General features: G+C 40.9%; 1 protein-coding gene across 4 annotated transcripts; it reads right to left on the reverse strand.

Moving 5' to 3' along the window:
• Positions 1-1,483: 1,483 nt before the first annotated feature.
• On the reverse strand, positions 1,484-21,453 carry IQCB1 (IQ motif containing B1). Of its 4 annotated transcripts, none has more exons than XM_082285369.1 (15): positions 21,160-21,247; positions 20,777-21,012; positions 19,810-19,972; positions 18,047-18,176; positions 15,311-15,404; positions 14,165-14,264; positions 13,609-13,781; positions 10,996-11,108; positions 9,813-9,922; positions 4,958-5,100; positions 4,406-4,554; positions 3,814-3,942; positions 3,277-3,433; positions 1,969-2,198; positions 1,484-1,688 (listed from the first exon to the last, which is right to left on the reverse strand). In XM_082285369.1, the coding sequence occupies exons 2-14, from the start codon at positions 20,868-20,870 to the stop codon at positions 1,969-1,971; spliced, it is 1,785 nt and encodes a 594-aa protein (XP_082141495.1). In that variant the 5' UTR covers positions 20,871-21,012; positions 21,160-21,247; the 3' UTR covers positions 1,484-1,688. The 4 variants fall into 4 exon arrangements, with proteins under 4 accessions (XP_082141495.1, XP_082141494.1, XP_082141493.1 ...); XM_082285368.1 differs by having other exon boundaries at positions 1,484-1,698; XM_082285367.1 differs by lacking the exons at positions 1,484-1,688; positions 21,160-21,247 and adding an exon at positions 21,331-21,453 and having other exon boundaries at positions 1,755-2,198.
• Positions 21,454-21,568: the final 115 nt, after the last annotated feature.

Here is a 21,568-nt window from a genome sequence, read left to right on the forward strand (position 1 = left end):
CAACTCTGTTAAAAAAAATTAACATAGAGCACAGCTCTTCCTCCTGGCAGCCATCCAGTTATTAATTTCCGTGTATCAGCTGCATCTGAATGGGCTTGGTCTTCTGCCCACTGTTTCTATTTATTTGTTTTCCATTCATCTCCACTAAAATTAAAACTCAAAACCTTCCAGAGAGAATGGAAAACAAACATGCTGAACCAATACTGCTGCCCACATACAACCAGCAGAAACCACTGCACTTTTTCCTCCTCTGCAGTGAGGCATGATCTAATTTTTGAGACTCTGGTCTTTCACCTGAAAAATAGCACAGGTAGCTATGGCATTAGCAGAGCCTCAAATTCTTCTTCCAGACACATCACTAGGCAGCACCATCCAGCTCTTGACTAGTGTTTACTGTCCTCCAGGTCACAGTGACTGCAGAGGCCCTGTGCTGGAGATCTTTCTGGATTAAGCAACTTCTGCTTGGTTTAAAAAGACAGAGCTGATGGTCCAGATGGTCACACCGGCTGAAGTTTATGGGTCAGGATTAAAGGGAAGGTAGGGACTGGTGACATTATAGTAGGGGTCTGCTTCAGACTGCCCAAACAGGAAGATGGAGCTGATAAAGTCCTCTACAAACAGATAAGAAACAGCATCATGTTCACAAGTCCTGGTCCTCATGGGGGACTTCAACCACCCCAATACCTGTTAGAGGGACAACACAGAGGGGACAGGCAGTCCAGGAGGTTCCCAGAATGCACTGCTGATTACTTCCTTCTCCAAGACACAGAGGAACCAACTATGAGAGGTGGAATGCTGGACCATGTCCTCATCCACAGGGAGGGGCTGGTGGGGAATGCAAAGCTCAAGGGCAGCCTTGGCTGCAGTAACCATGGAATGGTGGAGTTCAAGGATGGCAAGGAGGGTGCGCAGCAAGCTCACTGCCCTGGACTTCAGGAGAGCAGACTGGCTTCTTCAGGACCTGCTTGGTGGAGTACCCTGGGACAAAGCCCTGGAGGGCCCAAGAAAGCTGGTTAATATTCAAGAATCACCTTTTCCAAGCTCAGGAGCAATGCATCACAATAAAAAGGAAGCGGGCAAAGACACCAGGAAGCCTTCATGGATGAATAAAGAGCTCCTGGACAAAGTAAAATAAAAGGAAATCTACGGAGGGGGGAAGCAAGGACAGCTATGTGGATACTAAAAAGCTAGCAGAGAAATTTTCTAGCTTTCTACAGCTGCCTGTGAAAGTCTCCTTTCTCACGCAGACTAGGTGGGAAACAGTTTGAGATTTTGTAAACTATCTCACAGGTGCGGAAGTGTTTTGGTATACTGGGAAAAATATTTTGGAAATGGGTGTTATACCATTCAGCCAATCACTCTGGTAGGTGGCTGATCAATGGACCAATCATATCATTCCTCTGTTGCGAGCCAAGTTATAAAAGACAGATTTAATTCATTAATAAATCGGCCATTTATCCTGGACTTGAATTCTGTGCTGTTCTTCTCACCATCCCCGGTACAACGGCGACACAGCTATTCTGGGAGGCATACAAAGAAAGCATCCAGCCTCCCTCATGCTTGCTTGATTTCTTACTGGTGTCTTGGTTTGTTCTGGATCCATCTCTATTTCAAAGCATATCACCCAGTAAAATGTTTTCCTCTAAAATCCCAGGCTTTTACAATGGCCTGATTCTTTATGCATCCCACTGTGAATAACTGGAAAACCAAAGGTTATGAACTTACTTTTAAAGTGATACAAATTACAAAATACCCTCATTTACAAATACAGTATTTAAATCCTATTTGCAACAGCACAATCAATAGGACCCAACTGTTGATGTACGGGAAGGGATTCTTACTAAGTAAAATCCACTAAAATAAGGCTTTGGTCTTTTTCAAATGTTTTCCTTCTATAAAAGCATACACAAGTGAGTGCATAGTGCTAGATATGAGTCTGGTTGAATATGAAATTCATCTGCTTGTTACCTAAAAGGATTTCCTTCCTCCAATAAAGAGAGTTTCCAGTTCTGTGTTTATGGCATCGTCAGAAATTACATCATCCTCCATAAACTCATCCCCAAGCTTCTTCCACCACGGCCAACGAGTGTATTTCAGCATAGTGTTGTGGGTTTGTCTTGCCTTGGTAGCTACAGGGATTGATCGACTCATAAAGGCACCAAGATCTTTTTCTGTGGTCTCTGCTAAACCTGGAGCATCTGCAAGAACAAGGAGGAGAGTTTTCTGTATTTTGTTTGTGGTTTTATGAGTATTTACAAAAAAAAAAAGGAGCACTACCCTCCCACTTCCCACTGTCCTAGGTCACTCCTTTCCCTGTGCGGGCATTGCAATTTTATGACTACATGATAAATCATAAATCTGATTGGAGAGGCAATCCAAATAAAAATAAATACATAATACATTGGGCAGAAAGAAGAAAGGGGAAAGATGGACTACTTCTTTCAGGTGCAGTGATGGCATCCACCAAAATGACTTCCTGTGGAAGTATAACCTCAGAGAATGTCCTGGTCACTACTGCTGGATCAGCGTTCCTGGTACAGGGTGACATCAGCATGGTGTTCCCACTGCTCCGGTGCAGTAGCACTGTGAATTCCCTGCTTGGGGGACCCAGCACAGTGTAAGAGTGCGTTGTTGATTTGCCTGCTCAGGGAGTGATGAGCTGCAGTGACACAGCACGTGACAGACTAAATAATGGAATTCAGTAACTTGCTGAATTCTGCCCGGCTTGGGTGCTCTCTGGTGGCTGCAGTTTGCTACTCTCATTCTTTCATGCAGCCACTTCTCTGGGATTAAGACAGCACAGTAGTGAATTCTGTTTCACCTAAAGCCAGGCCAGATAAAATGAAAACATGGAAATCACAGCTCAAAGATTTCCCTCTTTATCTGGAAGGGGTGAGAGTGCTTTAACCAGCAGCTTACTTACAATGCAAGAAAACAAACCAAAGCAAAAAAAATGTGGGTGAATATGTTGTGTGAGACCCCCTTTGAAGAAATTCTAATGTCTGTTACAGTGCCATTGCTTTTCTTGTGAACATATCAGAGAGACACTTTCAGAAGAAGAGTAAGATGCTCCTTGAAAAACAGGTGTGTGTACTTAACCTACAGCAGCACTTGGATAATCTCTAATAAAGTCTGAATCTCAAGATAAGGCATATGGCAAATGAAGAAAGATATTTCAGTTTTGAAATGAGGCTTTACCACTGCTCACTCTAATTTTCCCTCTAAATTGGTTTAATCCAAATGGTAATCAAAGCCATGATCAGAGCAGTCACATACTCATTAGCAGCTCCACGTCGGTGTTGACCTGAGCCAGTAAAGCCTCTCTCCGCTGCGCTGCTCTCTGATCCAGCCTGCTCCTCAACAGGAACTGTGCCAGCTTTGCCTGAGCCTGAATATGCAATTCTTTACTCATTTCTTCTGACATTTGGGAAGCCTGGAGGAAAGTAACAGTTTGTTACCATTAGGAGCTAGTTATTTTAAAACTTTTGGGGGAAGAATAATGCCTAAACAAGGAAGGCAAATGCTGTTCTTAATTGTTAACTTCATAATTTTGCTTCCTCTGCAACTCTCTCCAAAGTTATCCATCATCATGTATACAAATTTTCCAATTACAGTTTGCTTTCACACTTTTTATTAGATTAATGGTTAAAATCCCCAATATTCTAGCGTCTTGCTGTCAAACAAGCAGGGTTAATACATACATACCTCAAATGGATTATCTTGATCAGAATTTATGAAGCTGAATATATTTCATCCCTACAGTATTTTATGTTGCATCATTAATGCAAATTATGAAATGACTAAGAAACAGACCGGATGCAATTTGATGTAGTCATCCACCTTCTGCTGCAAAGCTAGTCTCTGCTCATCAGCCAGTCCCTTGGGTTCTTTCCAAGGAGAGAGAGGTCTCCTCCTTCTTCGTTTCTCCAAGAATTTACAAGCCTTTGTAAGGAACATATGAGAATATGACAATCACAGAGAGAAGGTTTGTCTTCCTGCTTTGTTTGTAATTGATCAGCAAAAGAAAAGTGTTTTAGTACTGCATCTGCTAGAGCCTAAATGCAGCTATGATGCTGAAAAGACAACTCACAAGGTCAGCACGAACACTAAATAGTAACTAACAACACTCATAGTAAGTTACTGACTCATTTGTAGTATGGTGACATTCCAAGCCTGGGTTTCATAGAAGCAGCTTTTATATTTTAGTTCATGACTGTATTAGGCTTTATAGCCCATACAAGGTTTAACCCTTTAAAGCAACTTGTGGCTCTAGACTATCACCCCTTGAGTAATTTTTTAATAAATTATGGCTACATTGACAGTAAGAGAATGAACAGGGTTTTATGAGCCTTCACAATAATCTGCTCAGTCCTATCTACTGTTAGAACAAAGTATAAATACTTACAGCTCTCTGAATGATGACAGCTGCCTTATACTCCTTAAGAGATTGCTTCTGCTGATGAAAAATTCTTCTTGCTCTATACCCTCGCCAGAATCTCTGGATAGTTAATGCTGATTTCTCCTCCATTTCCTCCATGTATTTATTCACCTGACCTACAAAGGTAACAAAAACCCAGTTACAAGACTGTAGGTTGGGTTCTCTTAACAATTAACATCGTTAATCATCAAACTAGATAGTACCAAAAAACTTGGGTGCTCTCAGTTAAAAGCCCCCAAGGTCTGCCAGCTGTTGGCCAAGTCTTGCAGATCATAGCTACAATGGAGCTTTGTAACACAAGAAGACTGGCTCTCCCTTTCCCCTGCACCATTTTGAAGGCAGCAGATCTTGATCAGTAGTTACTGAGCCCTGGGGGAATTAACACATTCTCTTTCAGATAACTGCGTCAGGAGAAGAGACAGTAAGACTACAGTGCAAACAGACATGCAAGATTAGGAAATAGATTTGGGGAAATTGTCTACAGTTTAATGTTCTGCTATATTTTAATATCAATCATACTGGCATGGACAACTTCCAGTAAGGCCAGCTGTCGTTCATGGAAGAGTCTCATGGCCCTCTGTCTCTGAAGTTGCATTTGCAGTTTTAGAGCTTCATCTTCCTTCTGTTTTGTTAAATGCTGCAGCTCCTGTTCCCGTTTAGCTCTGCAATACAAAAATCATTAACTGTTACCTTAAGCTGTACATTTCTTTAAAGTATCTCTCTTTTTATTTGTGTTAAGTGGTCCAGCATCAAGAAAGAAAATCCACAAAACACTCTGCTATGCCGGCTGTTGGCTGCAGAATGACACCAAGCAATGAGAAGTCTCCTGCAAACTAACAAATTACCACGCTATCTATAGCCATGAAAAACTCTGAACCACTCTATGAAATCAAAGTATAAATCTTTACTTAGGATAAAGTTCCAAAAACCCTGAAGGGAATGATGGGACATTCACAGCCAGAATGAACTGGAACAAAAATTTTGAGTCCATCATCTGGGGCAGAGGTAAAGCAACATTAGCCATCTGCTCCAGCATGCACCTTTTCCAGTCCATCCATCAGCATGCATGGCACCTGCTTCCCATAATACATATCATTATTTCTGTAGTGACTGCAAAAGTAGATCAGAATTTTGGCTGCCAAACCTCACTTCTTAATTTTGCAGGGATTTTTTTTCTCCAGGAAATACAGACTGACAGATTTGCTCCATCAGCTTTGTTAAGAGAACACTATGAAAGAATTTTCTTGCAAATTCCTCCTGATGTGTTCTAGATTTGATGTTAGGATGTTGCCCTGCTCTGCACTGAAAAAGCCGCAGCAGATGTTTCACAGATGAGACAATTGAAAACCTCTGCAACTGGCCCTGGCGTGTTTAAGCTAATAACAACATGTACATCAGTTATATACATAGCAACATATCTATGTAGAGTCTAACATATAAATACTTTACATACTTACGTATCAATACTAGTAATTCGTGAGATCACTTGGCCATGCTCTCAGTGAAGTATGAGGAGGTGTGAGCTAAGACTCTCCCTCCCTTCACTGCCCTTGTCATCCCCATAGACCCCATTAGCAGGTTAAGGCCTGAGAATGTACAACTTTACCCCACAACAAGGTAACAATGGGACTTCTCTGTTCCTATTGCAGCAAAATCACTTCCCCACTTAGGACCTGAGTACTCCCACTGGGCCCACAGCCCTGCATCCTGCTCTCCTCTAGCCCTTTTCTGGGGACAATGAAAGAAGTGCTTTAAGCACTAGGAAAGAAAACCAATGGACAGAGCAGAGTTATAAGGGATGCTAAAGGAGGAAAATGTCCACAGACTAGAACTAATGTCCAGCAATTTTGCTATTGCTGCATGGTACATGCCTTTAGACTCACAGTACTACTGAACTATTTGTGTGTTTCCCATCACTAGTATAAATTGAGCTATAATTTTTCTACCAACCATAATTTCTCTTCAGTCTTTTTAACTGGTTGGAGAGAGAAGATCTGACCCTAACAGATAAAAAAGCCTACGCCACAATCTGACAGACCATAATCCTTTTACAACTGTAACGCAGACTTGAGGTGTGCCCATACACCTACCTACAGAGACAGATCATGATACATGTGATTATATCAGAATGATTTCAAGGAAACTAAAGGTTTTCAGCCCACACATTTCTGCAAATTAGAGCTGTAAATTTTTACAATTTTAATTCAGGTAATTAATATTTTAATCCAAATATTATATTTGTAAGGTGAATGAAGTCATAGGACCAAACAGGACTTCTGGTGTCATTTTCTTGATAAAACTATTAATATTTTGCCCATCAATTTTTAATCAGCTTCACTACGTTGAAAACTACAGAAATGTTTCATGAACTTCTCAGATGCACATCTGTGAAACCAAGAGTGTCTGTCAGGTATTTAAATAAATCTTTGATACTGATTCTTTCCTATGTAGTCTGCAGAACACATGGTCTTCATCCTCTGTTTCTCCTAATGATAGATGTATTTGTTTGCACGAGACCACACCGTGACAGGGAACTGCCTCTGAGCTAAAGTAAAACACACACAGAGTAAGATCTAAGCTTCCTTCAGCAGTTCATGGCACAGAGCAGCCTCCCTCTGGTCATCTCTTTAGAAATGTAAAATGGTTTCATTTTTGATGCATTATTAATAAAAATTATTGCCATTTTAAATGTCCTACAATTAGCTATGTAACAGTGAACTAGCTTCAAGGAGAGACTACAGGCTTTAACATTCACTGAGGAGATATTTCTGAAACCACAGTTTAAAAGTTTATAACTTGCAGAGTAAGATCTTCCTCTGCAGCTGCAGGTGAGCAAAGTTTGGAGTTTCAGTCTCAGCAGTATTTAACCACACTTATTCTAAAATAAATCTGTGAACATAACCAGAACCTGACTGCTAAAAATTAAAAAGTCCTCTTAAAAACTCATGTTTACAATATTCCAAACACTATTTTTCAGTGTAATGTTTTGACCTAGACAGAAGAAAACCAATACTGGCACTGTACAGTTACTGTATTTGCTCAGTACACTGGCACTGAGTGAGCCATGAACACTGTAAGTTTCCATTCCTCTCAATATTAAACAAACACTTTCAAAAGTCCATTCAAATGACTCAAGAACTACTTAAAAGGCACACACTAATGCTTACAATATAAAAAATACGACACAAGGGAGTCAAGCAGCTTGGTGGTTGCTGATAGTCTCACCACCCTTTCACTGCTGCTTTCCCATGTTATGTCTGAGCCCATCATCCAAATTTTTTGGGTTATGAGTTTGGCTTGCAGTTTTGCAAGGTGCCTGATGAGGGAAGGAATATAGGCTTCAAGTGTATAAGGAATATTTACTTCAAGGAGTAAAAAGGAGTGACAAGGATGCCTGACTGCAGCACAAAAGTGTGGTGATCAGTAGCCCTCAACAGACACACTGCTTGCCACTGCAAACCTTTCAGAATTTAAAGATTACACCTTAGATAGTCCAATAACCTCTTAAGGCCAGTCTAGACAATAAAGCATAAATGTTTGCTTTGTCTTACTTTGGTCACAATGCAATGTAATTTGACAATGATTTCTAAGATCTACTTTTGACACAGTAATGATCAACATGCAAAAAAAGTTTGAAAAACCTGCAGTGGAGTCTGCACTTGATTTAGATCCCTTAACCTACATTAGATTCACACTAAATTTCTCAAAAGAGCTAGCCTAACATGTGCTAACATTACTGCTGAAATCTTATTCAAGTGAGACAAGCATTATTTACATAGCTTCCTTCTTTTGTGCTGCTCCAAGGCAGAGGATACTATTTCTAGGTCACTGAAGTGACTCTACTTCTGAGAGCCAAAGATTTAAAAAAATTAATGAAGAACAAGGTCTTGAAAGCACAACACTGAGCAAGCACTGTGGGCCTCGGTTTCTGCAGCACTCTGGCATGTGGAAGCTCCAGGATAGCTCCAATATAATTTACAATTTTGTGTCAAGTTAACTGTGAATCAGTTAACTGTCCTACCACCAGTATATCATCTTCTAGTGCGATTTAATGCGATCCCATGCCACAGTATGCCACACTTTCAGTTTTCCATATGCCACAAATTTTTACACAGAAAACATGAAAGCATCACAAAAGTAAGTTTTTTCCATGGAGAAGTCTGGCAGCTGGGAAAGGGACAGTTGGAGCTTTTGGCACCAGAAGTGGCAGCTTGGTACTGCTGAAAAAGCACATTGTTTGGATGTTTCTGCTAAAAAAATCTGTAGTGAAAAAGCTCGTATTGGCATTACATTACCTTTATGTTTGAGAAATAACAGCTGACTGGAAAAAGGCATCTTCAATGAAAGAACACTTGGTCAGCCCAAACTTAGGGCCTGGGACATGGGAACAAGTTCTCAGGGAAGCTATATCCAGGAAGGACAGGAAAGTGAATGGGAACAGCCAGCATAGACTTATCACAGGCAAATCAGATTTGACCAGCTGAATTGCATTCTGTGATGACTGGCTCTGTGGGTGAGGGGAAAGCAGTGAATGTCATTTTCCTTGACTTTACCAAGGCTCTCATCACAGTCTCCCATGCAGGGCAGGGCTGACACTCAGAGAAACCTCCACAAACACAGAAAATGCTTCAATAAAAACCACATGAAGTTCAAATGGGAAATCCTACACCTGGTACAAAATAACCTCATGAACCAGCACAGGCTGGGCACCAACTACCCAGACAGCAACTCCACTGCAAAGGGGGAACAGGCTGGACATGAGCCAGTAGTGAGCCCTTGCAGGAACAAAGGCTACAGCTTAATGGGAAGATTATTTGGCTTTACTTGGCAAACCTGGAGCATTGGTCACACTCTACTGGGCCCCCCAATGGAAGCCCAATACTGACAAATGGGAGGGATAGACACTGTCCGAACAGAGACAATTAGGGCCATAGAACATAGGATATATAAGGACAGACAAGGTGTGTTTAGCCTAAAAGAAGGCAAATCTGTCTCTCACTACCTAAAGAAGTATTATAGAGCAGACACAGCTAGACTCATGGGGGTGCTCAGAATAAAGACGAGGCAGTGATAAAGAGTGCAACAAGGAAATTCCCACTGCCTGTAATGGAAGAATTCTTCCCAAGGCAAATCATCTAGCACAAAGAAAGGGATCAAGTGAGATGGTAGGATCTCCATCCTTGCAGACCACCAAAACAGGATGTGACCCTGAGCATCCAGATCCCATTTTGAGGCTGGGCCTACTTCAAACAGGACACTGAATTAGATGATCTGAATTTTTCCTGTCCCTTTGTAACTTGAGAAAACCCAGCCCAACCCAAACCTTCTTACAGATTCTATTCTTTGCCGTTTTTCACAAAGCCATGCTGTTTACCTGAAGCTTCTCTGTAAAGTGATCACTGCTTGGGGTAGCTTTTTCAGCCTTTTCCTTGTCTGAAATCCCCACCATGCAGCCTGGATTATACAAGCTGCTTGATGCTGCTTCTGAAATTAATAAAGCAGTTGTTAGAATATTTTCTAAGCATATAAAAACACTTTATTACGGCTTGCATAATTGGACAATCTCAACATTTGGCCTAACCCCATCAGTTTTAAAATGCATCAAATTGGGGAATTTAAAGTCTTACAAGACAGTTATTATCATGAACTCCATACTTGCCCCAAAAGCAGCTAATCTGATCACCTGTATTGATGCTCTCTGTGGTAAACAAATGAATCTACAGCACATACACACAAAACCCCCCATATATATAATCAATATTAGAAATTTGTATTTAAAACACATGAAGCACTTGGTATTTCAGATGGTGATTCAGTCAAAACACCTACACTAGAGAGGACAGAAAGACAAGTTTGGAGAAAGAGCAGCAGGAAAAATGTTACATTTGCAGTATGATCAGAAGTCACTGAAATGCAAACATGAAAAAAAAATCAATTCCATTCTTAAATGGATTTAAAAAAACCTCACAAACAAACTGAAACACAAAACACCCTTCTCTGTTGGAGATGAAAGCAGGTCTCAGCAAACATAACTCTGATTTTCTTTAAAGTATTGTCTCTGAGAAACCTGCATGTAAAATTTTTTTAAGATGATCATGAAACACACATTGTCTCTTATTGGGAACACAGTCCAGGTGGTGCTCTTACTGCACATTTTCTGCATATGACTTAGCTCTATGTAAATGCTGCCTAGAATTCAGAGATCTAAATTTATAACACTGATGTCAGAAAAGCAGATGCAGTTATTTTAATTTTACAGTTAGCAAAAAAATAAATTATTTTGCCCCATTGTTATATTGAAATCTATGGTGAATTTGCACAGAAAGTCAGTCTCTTGAGTCACAGTCCCATATCTTAATGACTGAGCAATTTCTTGATGTTTTTAAAAAAACACAATAAAATAAATTTTAAAAGGTAATTAAAAAATTAACATAGTGAAATAATAACACAAGTTTTAAAAAGTGTCTACAAAGTGATATAGTAAATCCATTCTAAACATACACAAATCACATGTAAATAGGATTTCACATCTGGAAAGTCTCATTAAACTTCATCACCTGCATTTCTCCTTTTCCATTGGATTGTTCCAAATACAGCAGGTCCAAGAGTTGATTGAGCTCCCTGTCAAATCCTTTGCCAGTCCACTGTTTACTTAAAAGCCCTTTTAATCCTAAGAAAAAGAGAAGTAGTTAGCTCACTAAGGTGAGTTTTTCTTTTCAGGCTTTCAAAGTAACAAACTGCAAGTCAACAAATCAAATGTGATTCTATGTGCAAAGGAGCATGAGAGCTGAACAGCATGAGCCATCTTTTGAGTGTCAATGCATAATCTTATCAAAGAATATCTCATGCTCCAACTATCACAGAGAAGTATTATCAAGTGATTTTGTATGTCCAAGGCAGTATTGTGTCTATACCACTGGCAGTCAAATTGCCAATGTACTTCAGTGTCTTATCAGTAAGTCATTTTAAGGTAATAAAAAGAATTCAAAGCACCACACAAGTTCTGGGTGTTATTAACACTCTTCTCATATTTTTCATTATATATTTTATTTATTTCTAACTGGAATTGTTTGATGTCTTATCTGTACAGCATAGTTTAACTCTGAGTGCATCCAATCCATGAGACAAAACAGCTTTTTGGGTCTGCAGTAGCTAAAAAGCACACTTGTACTCCCCCACAACACACACATGTGCTAAAATGTTTGTATCAGACAAATGCCAGAGCCTAAGGGCTCTGCAGAGAGTTGGAGGGAAGAGGAAGGAGGGCAGGAAGTAGGCACGTGTTCGCCTTCTGAACTGCAGATTCAAGTAACTTTTCCATCTTCAAATCATTGTCCATAAGCATATTCATACACTGGGCAACTCCAACACTCACATGTACTTACAGGATCTGGAGCACACAGAAATGGCACCTCTGTGGCACCATGTGCACCATTTTGGAAAGACAACGACAGTTAAACACTTCAGGAGAGAGACAGGCAGGAGTGTAAATGGAGTCAGTGAGTGCCCAAGGCTGCCTGAGCCTGCAAAAGCAGGGAGCTAAGCTACACAAGAGAAGTGCTGTGGGTCTGACACAACCATTTGCCAGTCTCTGTACAGACTACACAGCCATATGCACCTTTTGGCTACTGACAGGGAATACCTCAAATGTGTCTCACAGATGTGTCAACCCATGCAGACAAAAGGCCAGGCCCTCCTGGAAACCTGACTCTGCTGGTCTTGGAAATGCCCTCACCTCTGGCAGGCTGCCTTCACTGGCAAAGGTCACACCAAAGCACCTCACACTGCTGACAGCTCTGAGCCACTGTGAAGCCAAGGGACTTCAATGGCCAGATGGTAGAAAGGCTGTAATGCTTTCTTTGTTGCTTTTATTCCTCAAAATCTCTAAAGGATTCCAAAGCCTGAGTTAAAATTAACAGAAGGATTCTAACTTAAAAAAAACCTAGAGTAAAAAAGTAATTTCTTTTTCTTTTCTTAGTGGAAAGAGGAAACGTACAGGAGACAGAAGAAGAGTTTCTAAATGACTGTGGCATACTGTGATTCTAGAGCAAAATAAAGCATCCTTTGATGGAGATTTGCACCTCTTTAGACAAACCAGCATTCTACAGCTGGGATGATCAGACCATCACAGCAGCTTCCCAAGAATCTACAATGTGATACCAGCCTCAGGCACACTATTCTTAATTCCATACTATATGGAATCCCTCCTCTCAGTTCTGTAGGCAAAAGGGTGGCAAAGCTGTTCACCTGGTCCAGAAATTTATCTGGCTGGTACTGTATAATAAGTAGTCAGCACAAATGCAAAAAATGGGAATTGGGCATTTTTTCCTAGCACTCCCTCTTTTTTATGTCCTTGTCTTTAATGGACTGAGGCTGCTCACAAGTAGTTTTGACCAACAATAACATCCAGAATATAAAAGACCTGGCAAACATTATGCCTCTTCCCTAGTCTCCATGGGCATGATAGTGTACAAAGGGGTTTCCTGGAGCTCCCTGCTAGGCTAGAGACAGAAGCATTAAATGGGGCACCTGATTAAAGAATGAAAAACATGGAACAAATTATACACATACTCAGCCTCATCATCTGAAGGCATCAAGACAAAACAATAAACTCATTTCATGAATTCTTGGAAAGAGTTCATTCCAATTACTTGGATATCAAAAGACAGCTCCTGGATAACTAAACAGCCCTTTATCAGATGAGCAGTCACTGCAGCAGCCAGGGTCAAAAGGTTTACTTTATCTAAGTAAAATTTTCATATTCTGGATTAGTGAGCCTTAACACTGTGGCAGATGTGACACAGGGCTCTCTGACTGTGGCAGTACAGGCACCCTGCCAGCGGATTCCTCAATAACCAACCTGCACAGGGAAACAGAAAGAAGTAAAGCCCATCAGGTTGGAAGTGACAAACAACAGCTTTAAAAGACAAGCTGCCACATGCAGAGTCCTCAATATGCAGAAGAAAATAAATCTAGGAAACAAAAAGAGGAGTGGTACCTTAAACTGCAATGAAAATGAATAGAAGGAAAAAAAAAAAACAAAGCAACACAGCACTGTAGTGTCCACCTGTACTGGAGAGTTATTGAACCACGATGGGAAACCTGTCTTTTTATTTTCACGGGGAATGTAAGAGGAGGCTCAGTGATTGGTCCCATGCATGTTTACAAACCTTTGTAGCGAGCTGTGAGTAACTGCACAAGCTGTTTGCAAAGTTTTGCCACCAACAACAGCAGTTTTGTGGCAGCACTTCCTACAGCAGGATTGGTGGTAGAGGAAAGCTTGTAAACAAGTTCATCCAAAACAGAGTGAAGGGTCTCTTCTTCAACTTGAAGCAAGACAGAACTTTAAAAATAAGAAAGGAAAAAAAAGAGGAGGGGGACAGAAGTGTTCACTAAAAAACATGAGCTTTTTAACGGTGACTTATTTTTAGCTATGTCAGGCTATATACAGCAAGCCAAGATGCCCAGCTAGCTGGAGCAGGAATCTAATCCAGGCAGTACTACTGTTTCAATCAGCCAATTACCACTTCCTCCATTTAAGAACACTAAAAACCCAGCTCTTTAATGTTTTCAATTTCTACAACAAAGACTAGAGGAAAAAAGAAACAAACCCCAAACAATAAAACACAACAATACTTGTATATGAAAAAAAATTTTTTACCAAGCAGTAACGAACTACCTTTTATATTTATTATCAAGAAAAATAATGATATGAAAACAACTAACCTATTGATCCTCAAAATATTGTGTAACACAGACATCATTATAATTCCTGTTTCAACATCATCTGTTATTAACAACTGTAGGAAGCGATCATTTTGCAGTACTGAAAAAAAAACCAAAACCAAGCAAACAAGAAATCATGCAATTACAACCAGACTTGAAATACCATAAAACAAATTAACTTCGTCATAAGCCATACCAAGTAAAACCAGACACTGTTTCTGGAACAAATTCCTTTATTTATAATTCTTACACTGAAACTTACTGAGATAACTACTTCAACATCCAAAAAACATGCTGAACCCTGTTTTTTCTGCCTTTGGACATCCCTCAGACACTGATGCAATGGAATGAAAGCTTTAAACCCCTTCATGTTACACTAGTACCCTTTTTTTACAACAACAGTGGAATTAACACTGGGGCAACAATATCCAAAAAGGTTACGGACCTCCACCTTGGCAGTTTGTTACCCCAGGTTATTTAATTCAAGTCCACTGATGTCATTAAAGCACCATCTTTTTTATCCTAGTGTATCTCTAGCTACATATTCAGTAATTTTTTTGACCATGTGTGGTTTTAGTTACACATCTTATGATCTTTAGGTTTTTGTTCAATACTAGAAACAAAACCAAATTCTGTTTTTCAAAATCAGTGTGATTAACATCAGTTTAAATGAAAGCTTATTTTGGTTAGAAATACATAGTTAAGTTTGCTAGATATTTGCAAACTTTCCCATCATGGCAAAATTTTCAGAAATCTGTCTCCAACTCTATCTACTCGTCAGGCCCAGAAATGTACTCTGGTCAAATTTCTGCATATTTTAATCACACACAGGAAAAGATCAACTGTCCCTAACTGGAAAAAAAACCCAAAACTATTTTTAAAAGGTATAGACTTACAAAGGGAAATTACAGGATGACACTTCAAATATTTGTCTCTGAAAGATTAGTAGGGGAGCTCTTAAGTATTTCCCTTCAGAGGATGTTTACCATTTTAGATATTGCTGCTGAGCTAACTACTTAGAGAGACTGATTTACCATCTACTCCAATTTAGAAGACTAGGTGGAGATTAGCTTAAGAGTGATTCTTGGTACTTGTAGCTGCCATAAATAAATGTTCAGGTGTTCTGTGGGTTGACATTTCCCTTACCACATGCTGCTAGTTGAATATGCCCACCGAACAGCCAGCAGATGGCATCAGTTACTATTTGGAACCAGTGTAAAAAGTCTTGTTTTTCTTTATCCTAAACAAAAGAGAAGTAGGTAAAAACATGTGTATGTATCTTCACTAAGGACTTCAGCTTGATGTCATGGGAAAGTTTGTATGCCTCAGGAATCTGGAGACCAAACCACCAAATTTCCAAATGAGGTTGGTTAAACTGTAGGAACTAGTAAAAAAAAAAAAAAACCAGCTTGTGAGATCTTTAAGGTCAGAGATTCAGAGATCAATCAAGAAGATCTGAATATACTGAAAAAAAAAAAGGCATCCATTTGGGAAAAAAAAAAAAAAAATCACAACAAGGAGAGAGAAAGCTTCATTTACTCCTTAAAAACATTTGATGGCATAGGAGGGATAAGAAGACAAATAATGGCTCAGCAAATATGCATCACAGATTGAATGCACTAAGTGGGAAATATATTACTTTAACCAAGTCAAAATGAAAAAGATTCCTGAAAATTGATATGGTGAAGCTTCAGCAGCACCTAGTTGGAGGTCTGGGAGCAAATACCAAACCACTATTTAGCTGAAATTTGATCTATTTGCCAAACAGACTACGTTATGTGCTTGCTTGTGATAATACTGGACTGGAAAAAAACACAGAATCAATCATAGAATGGTAGGGTGGGAAAGGACCTTAAAGCCCATCTCGCTCCAGCCCCATGGGCTGCGACACCTTCCACTAGACCAGGTTGCTCAAGCCTAGCCTTGAACACTTCTGTGGATGGAGCATCCACAGCTTCTCTAGGCAACCTGTCCCAGTGTTTTACCACCCTGACAGCACAGAATTTCTTCCCAATATCTGATTTAAACCTCCCTCTTTCAGTGTAAAGCCATCACCCCTTCTCCCGTCACTACATGCCCTTGTAAAAAGTCCCTCTCCAGCTTTCTTGTAGCCCTTTTAGGTACTGGGAGGTGACATAAGTTCTCCTCAGAGGCTTCTCTTCTTCACACTGAACAACCCCATCTCTCTCAGCCTTTCTTCACTGCAGAGGTGCTCCAGTGCTCCCCTATGACCAGTAGGAATTCAGGTTTTAACATGTGAATGCACATACAGATGCACATTCCAGTCTTTATTCCAAGTGTGAGCCACAGGCTACTGGAAATCTGAAATCCTGGTGTGTGGAAAAGCAAAGGGGCATTTGACAGTACGACAGTGCTGACAAATGCTGTTACAAAGCACATGGCCTTATATTAAGCCTTAACTGAGCCTCCACAAATGAAACCTTGGGAAGCTTATTCCTAGATCCCTGCTGGAGCCCCAGTCCTCAGTCAAGGTTTAACTTTGTATTTCGTCCATACTGACAAGGAGAGATACAAAATAACACTAATAAGTTCAGCTGTGATATTATCTGCTCTGTGTTTTGGCAACATGTGAGTTTCTGAAAGCTATTTCAGCACTTCCCTTGACTTCAAAGACTTGTACAAAGAGCAAAAGAGAGCAGAATAAACTTCAAATCTCCACTGGTAGAGTGGGATTTCCAAAATTCCACTGAGCAAGCACCAAGTCTGGGTGCCCAGTCACCTCTGAGACCACGAAGTTTAAAAGCCAAAGTACTAATTATAACGTAGACTGGATTTGCATTCAAAAGAAATCTTTGCCCACAAGCCTGACTCAAGTAGCATGTAGGCTGAGACATAATAAGAAAGTATAGGGGAAATTACATATTGTGGATAAGAGTCTCCTGGGATGTCATTTAGGAAGCTTCCTCCTTAAGCACTATATGCACTTCTCAAGTACTGGACTAACAGAAACCATGTCATTGCACTGGTGCTTTCTGAGAATTTATTGTTTGTGGTGTCTATCACAATACTTTGTAGGAAAACTTTGACTAAGAGCAAGAAGCCAGTGGGCCAAGAAATGAGATAATATGGGGAAATGGGGATATTAAAAGAAACTGTCAGAATCCATGAAGTTGGTTATTTAAATTACTCATGGGTTTTTGTTTGTTGGGGTTTTTTTTCCTTCTGATTCTAGAACTTGCAATGCTTCAGAAGCATGAGGGAACCTAGCCAGGCAAAACCCTTCTTCACCGCAAAAAAAAGAGGGAAATTTGAGAAAGTGCTTAAATCTATACATTAATGAAGTCTGCCTTTGATATTCTCCACGTGCAAGTTCAGAAGCAGTGAGCATTCTTGGTATTTTTTTGCCAATTATGCAGCAGAAATTGAATGACAAAATAAACTTCAGCAAAACTGATTTAAAATCTTAATACTTCCTAAACCATTTTTTGTAAAGCTGAACAAAATCAATGGGAACTAAGTTATTACGAAGGCTGAACTAATGGTATGCAAAGTTGAGACACTACCATGACAGGGATGCTGCCTTTTGTAGGGCTTTTTTTTCCTGTCTTATACTGCTCTAATTCTTCAATCCTTCTTGTAATTGCACTTCTTCCCTCTACCTTTAAAACCTGTGAAAAGTAGTAGCCAAACTATCTAAACAGGCCTATGGTAACAGAGTGGCTTTGCACAATCACGGAGCAAATGCTGCACAATGACAGGATTTCAGCTTCAGAGCTCCGAGGCATAAGAAAAACTACTGCAATTTCTGGAAAATAAAGTTTCCTAATACCATGTCCCTAGAATAACATCCTACTTATCCAATATGTGACCTCAGAAAGTTAGCAGGCATTCTCTGCTCCTTTAACTATGAAACTTAAATACCTTGATTGCTCGGATAAATCGTGCATGCAAGCGTTTTCCCAAAACCAGCAGGCTGTCTATAGCTGAAGGAAGAAACTTCTTGCAAAATTCCTCAGGATCTTCTTTCACCTCTAGCCCTACACAACAATGACTGCAGAGGAGGAAAAAAAAAAAAAAAGGAAAAAAAAAATCAATCTGAATAGTCAAAGGACTGTTTGAACAACTTTGAATGAATGTCACATCATCAAAGAAATGCTTCAGTGCCATGGGATAATTCCCCCCTGAACAACAGCTCACTGCTGTGACTGGCTCCAAGGTGGCTGCCTCCAAGGAAGAGCAATCACTTGCAGGTTGGAGACCATATTACTACTTATTATGGCATCTCTCAGTTAAAAACATATCCAAGGCACTTTCTCCTTCAGCTTCAAAGAATCTGTTCAGGCTTGTTCCATATTCTAGGGAAGGGCTCTGATGGTCATAAAGAAGGGAAAAAAAAGGCAAAATAGAAAGGTAGAAAAGAAAATTATAAAGGAAGCCTGATGATGAACAGAGTGCACATCAGGCAGTGAAAATATGTATAAAAAAATATACCAGAAAACCTTCAGCGAGCCTGCCTACAACTTTTCTCTAACTGAGGAAGACATGTGGGCTAGAAATCAGTTCCTCAGATCTCAGCTCTCTTATTTTACTCACCACAACACGTCGGTTGTTTCTGGAAGACTTTTTACAAGAAACTGCATGTTTTACAACTGGTAAGTTGTTTCAATTCTGCACTCGGCACTGATATCAGTGCAACAAAAGAGTCTTCCTGACTTTTTATGAATTTTGCATTCTGATATCTTATCTAGGCTATGTTAGCTTTTTGGGAAAGCACACACATAAAGATGTCTACCAAAGCCCTTAGAAAACAAATTCTAGGCATGAAGCTGAGATTCATCTAGTTACAAAAGGACATTTTTACAGCTAAAATAAATTTCAGTACTCTCTGCAACTGAAACAGCTTATAAGGGATGATTTAAGTATCACGCTACTCTGGTGATAACTCTTGCATCCCTTACTAAAATTCCTTGCATTAAAAATTCATACTGCAGATATGGCATAAATATGGTCACATAATTACTTCATGCCTTAGAATTTTGCTCCCTAGTTAAGCCAAAACTAAATACAACTTGAGGAAAACTTTAAATGTATTCTTTTTCCTGACATTTAAAATTGAGATCGGCTCACTGGGGGGTTGAGTTTAAAGTTCTCTTATTTACAGTGCCATTCTCGCAATTTCACTACATCAGGTTATCTAATCTGTATGAACTGTGTCATCTATTATATTTAAAAATGTAAATACTTAAAATGGGTATATTAAATAAATATTTAAATACAGTCAAGCTGAGCAGTGAGTCAATCAGGCTGAAGATTTTTCAAGATGAAATCTAAGCAAACAAACCTTTTTAAATAACTACAATTCAGAATTACATAATTACTGGGTAAGAACTGTTGCACTGGTGAGTACTGTCCACAAAAGAAGGTAAAGCCAACATAAACCCTGTTCCCACCATACAGTTCCCCCAGCTCAATGAAACACAATGCAAATGAATTAAACAGAACCAATTAGGCTATGCCTGACCCCTCTGCTCTTGACTGCTCCCCGCACTTTAACCCTGGCCTTTCCTGAACAACAAGCCTTGTTCTGGATGGGAGCCAAAGTATTACAGCTTGAAAAGAGAAAGAGCAAGATGAAAGGACAGAAAGAAAACTAGAGGAAAACTTCTTAGCTTTTCTTTTTTTACCTTAGTATCTCTGCTAGCTGGGCAGCAGTAGCCCAGGCTCCACACAGCTGAGAGTGGTCTCGCTTAAGGACCAGCAAGCAGTACTGAGTAAGACCATAATCATATATATCTTGCTTAATTTTATTTGATTCTTCACATCCTAAGGAAGAACTACTTAAAATACCTGTGGGAAGAAAGCAGAAGAGAGACAAAGAGGAACATAAGACTCTGATGTGCAAGAACTTTTTCTTTTTCTAAAATGTCAGAAGAGTATATGTACACAGAGCCAGGATTAAAGTAATTGTAAAAGTGCTAACAACAGCATAAAATATTTTGTCAGCAATCTTTGCTGCTGCAGCTACAACTCATTTGTAAGATTATATGACAATTGGGAAGGATAGCTAAACTTAGCCTTCCATTTTCTCTCTACATATTTAGTAGCAAAACATACATTACCTGGGATATGGACCATTGGTATGAATTTCCTAGGCTAGATAAAACCACAACCACTGGGAAACATATAGCTTCCTTATAATTAAATCCCAATTTAGAACAGGACCTGACTTGTTTCAACTGTTCCTATGAGCAGTGGCTGTATAGCAGAAGGAAAGACAGGGAAATCACAGAGGAGCTCATGATCTTGTTTCTATGTTAAGATTTAAAAACTGAATACCAACAACCACCCTGGCTCTCTGTCCAAAAAGTACTGGGAGAAATTATTTGACCAAGTGTAAGACCCCTGCCCGTAGCAGCAGGGAAAAGGCCTACTTTATCAGGGCGACAGCTGAAATGCAGATAAAACTTCTGTCCATTTGCTCCCCAGCTCCTCCTCCTTATTGTTGCCAAGCCAAATGCCACTCAGGAAAAGCTGCCGTATCAACCTTCCTTACAGAGTTTCAGAAAAACCTTCTGTATTTAAGGAAGCAGACGGGAGGACTGTCCATAGTTCACTAGCTCATCCTTTTCTTTTAGGAACGGTATTAATTACCCTTTAACTTCAGCAGCAGCAGGGGGATGTCCTGTTCTCTGCTCTCAGTGATCTGAGCAGCCAAGGCCAGGACCTGGGGGTCCGTGGCTGCCATAGCGAACAGCCAGAGGCGCACACCACCATCGATTCCAGCCTCTTTCCTTTTTATGTTAAGGCGCGGGGTCCTCACGCCACTACTCCATCCCACCTCCAGCTCCTGCACCACCAGCTGGAAGCCTCGGGCCGCAGGACTCCCCCTGAGAAAAGAAACAAACATGGAGGGAGCCCCATTCGGGCTCCCTCCCGCGGCCGCGGGCAGCCAGACCGGCTCTGCCGGCAGGGAGCACCTCCGGCCGGGCAGCCTGAGCGCGGCCCCACGGGGCGGGCAGCGGGAGCGGCCTCACCTCACCAGAGCCGGGGAAAGGGCAGAGGGAGTGGTGCCCTCTCCTACCGGCGTCACCCCGGTGCCCCTACTGTCCCCGGGAGCGGCGGCGCCGGTGCCGCAAAGCCCCCAGGCCGCGGGGCCCCCTCGGAGAGCTCTGAGGGGACCCACACGCACCCCCGACCCCTCTCACCGCCGCGCGGGGGCTCCCCGACTGCGGCGGGAGGGCGGGGGGGTTGGAACGCCGAACCCGCCGTCTCCAACGCGACAGCTCCCCCACGCCCCCCTCCCCTCACAGCTGCGTGGTCGCGGCCTGTCTCCGCCAACCAGCACTCTCCCCTAAGGGAGGAGGGTGTCATTTGCATATCCGCGTGCGGGCCGGCGCCTCCGACACCCCCACTGGTGGAAACCCAGAGAGGGACGCGCTCCCT

The sequence above is a fragment of the Coloeus monedula genome, assembly GCF_965178545.1.
Source record: "Coloeus monedula genome assembly, chromosome: 7".
NCBI lineage: Eukaryota > Metazoa > Chordata > Aves > Passeriformes > Corvidae > Coloeus > Coloeus monedula.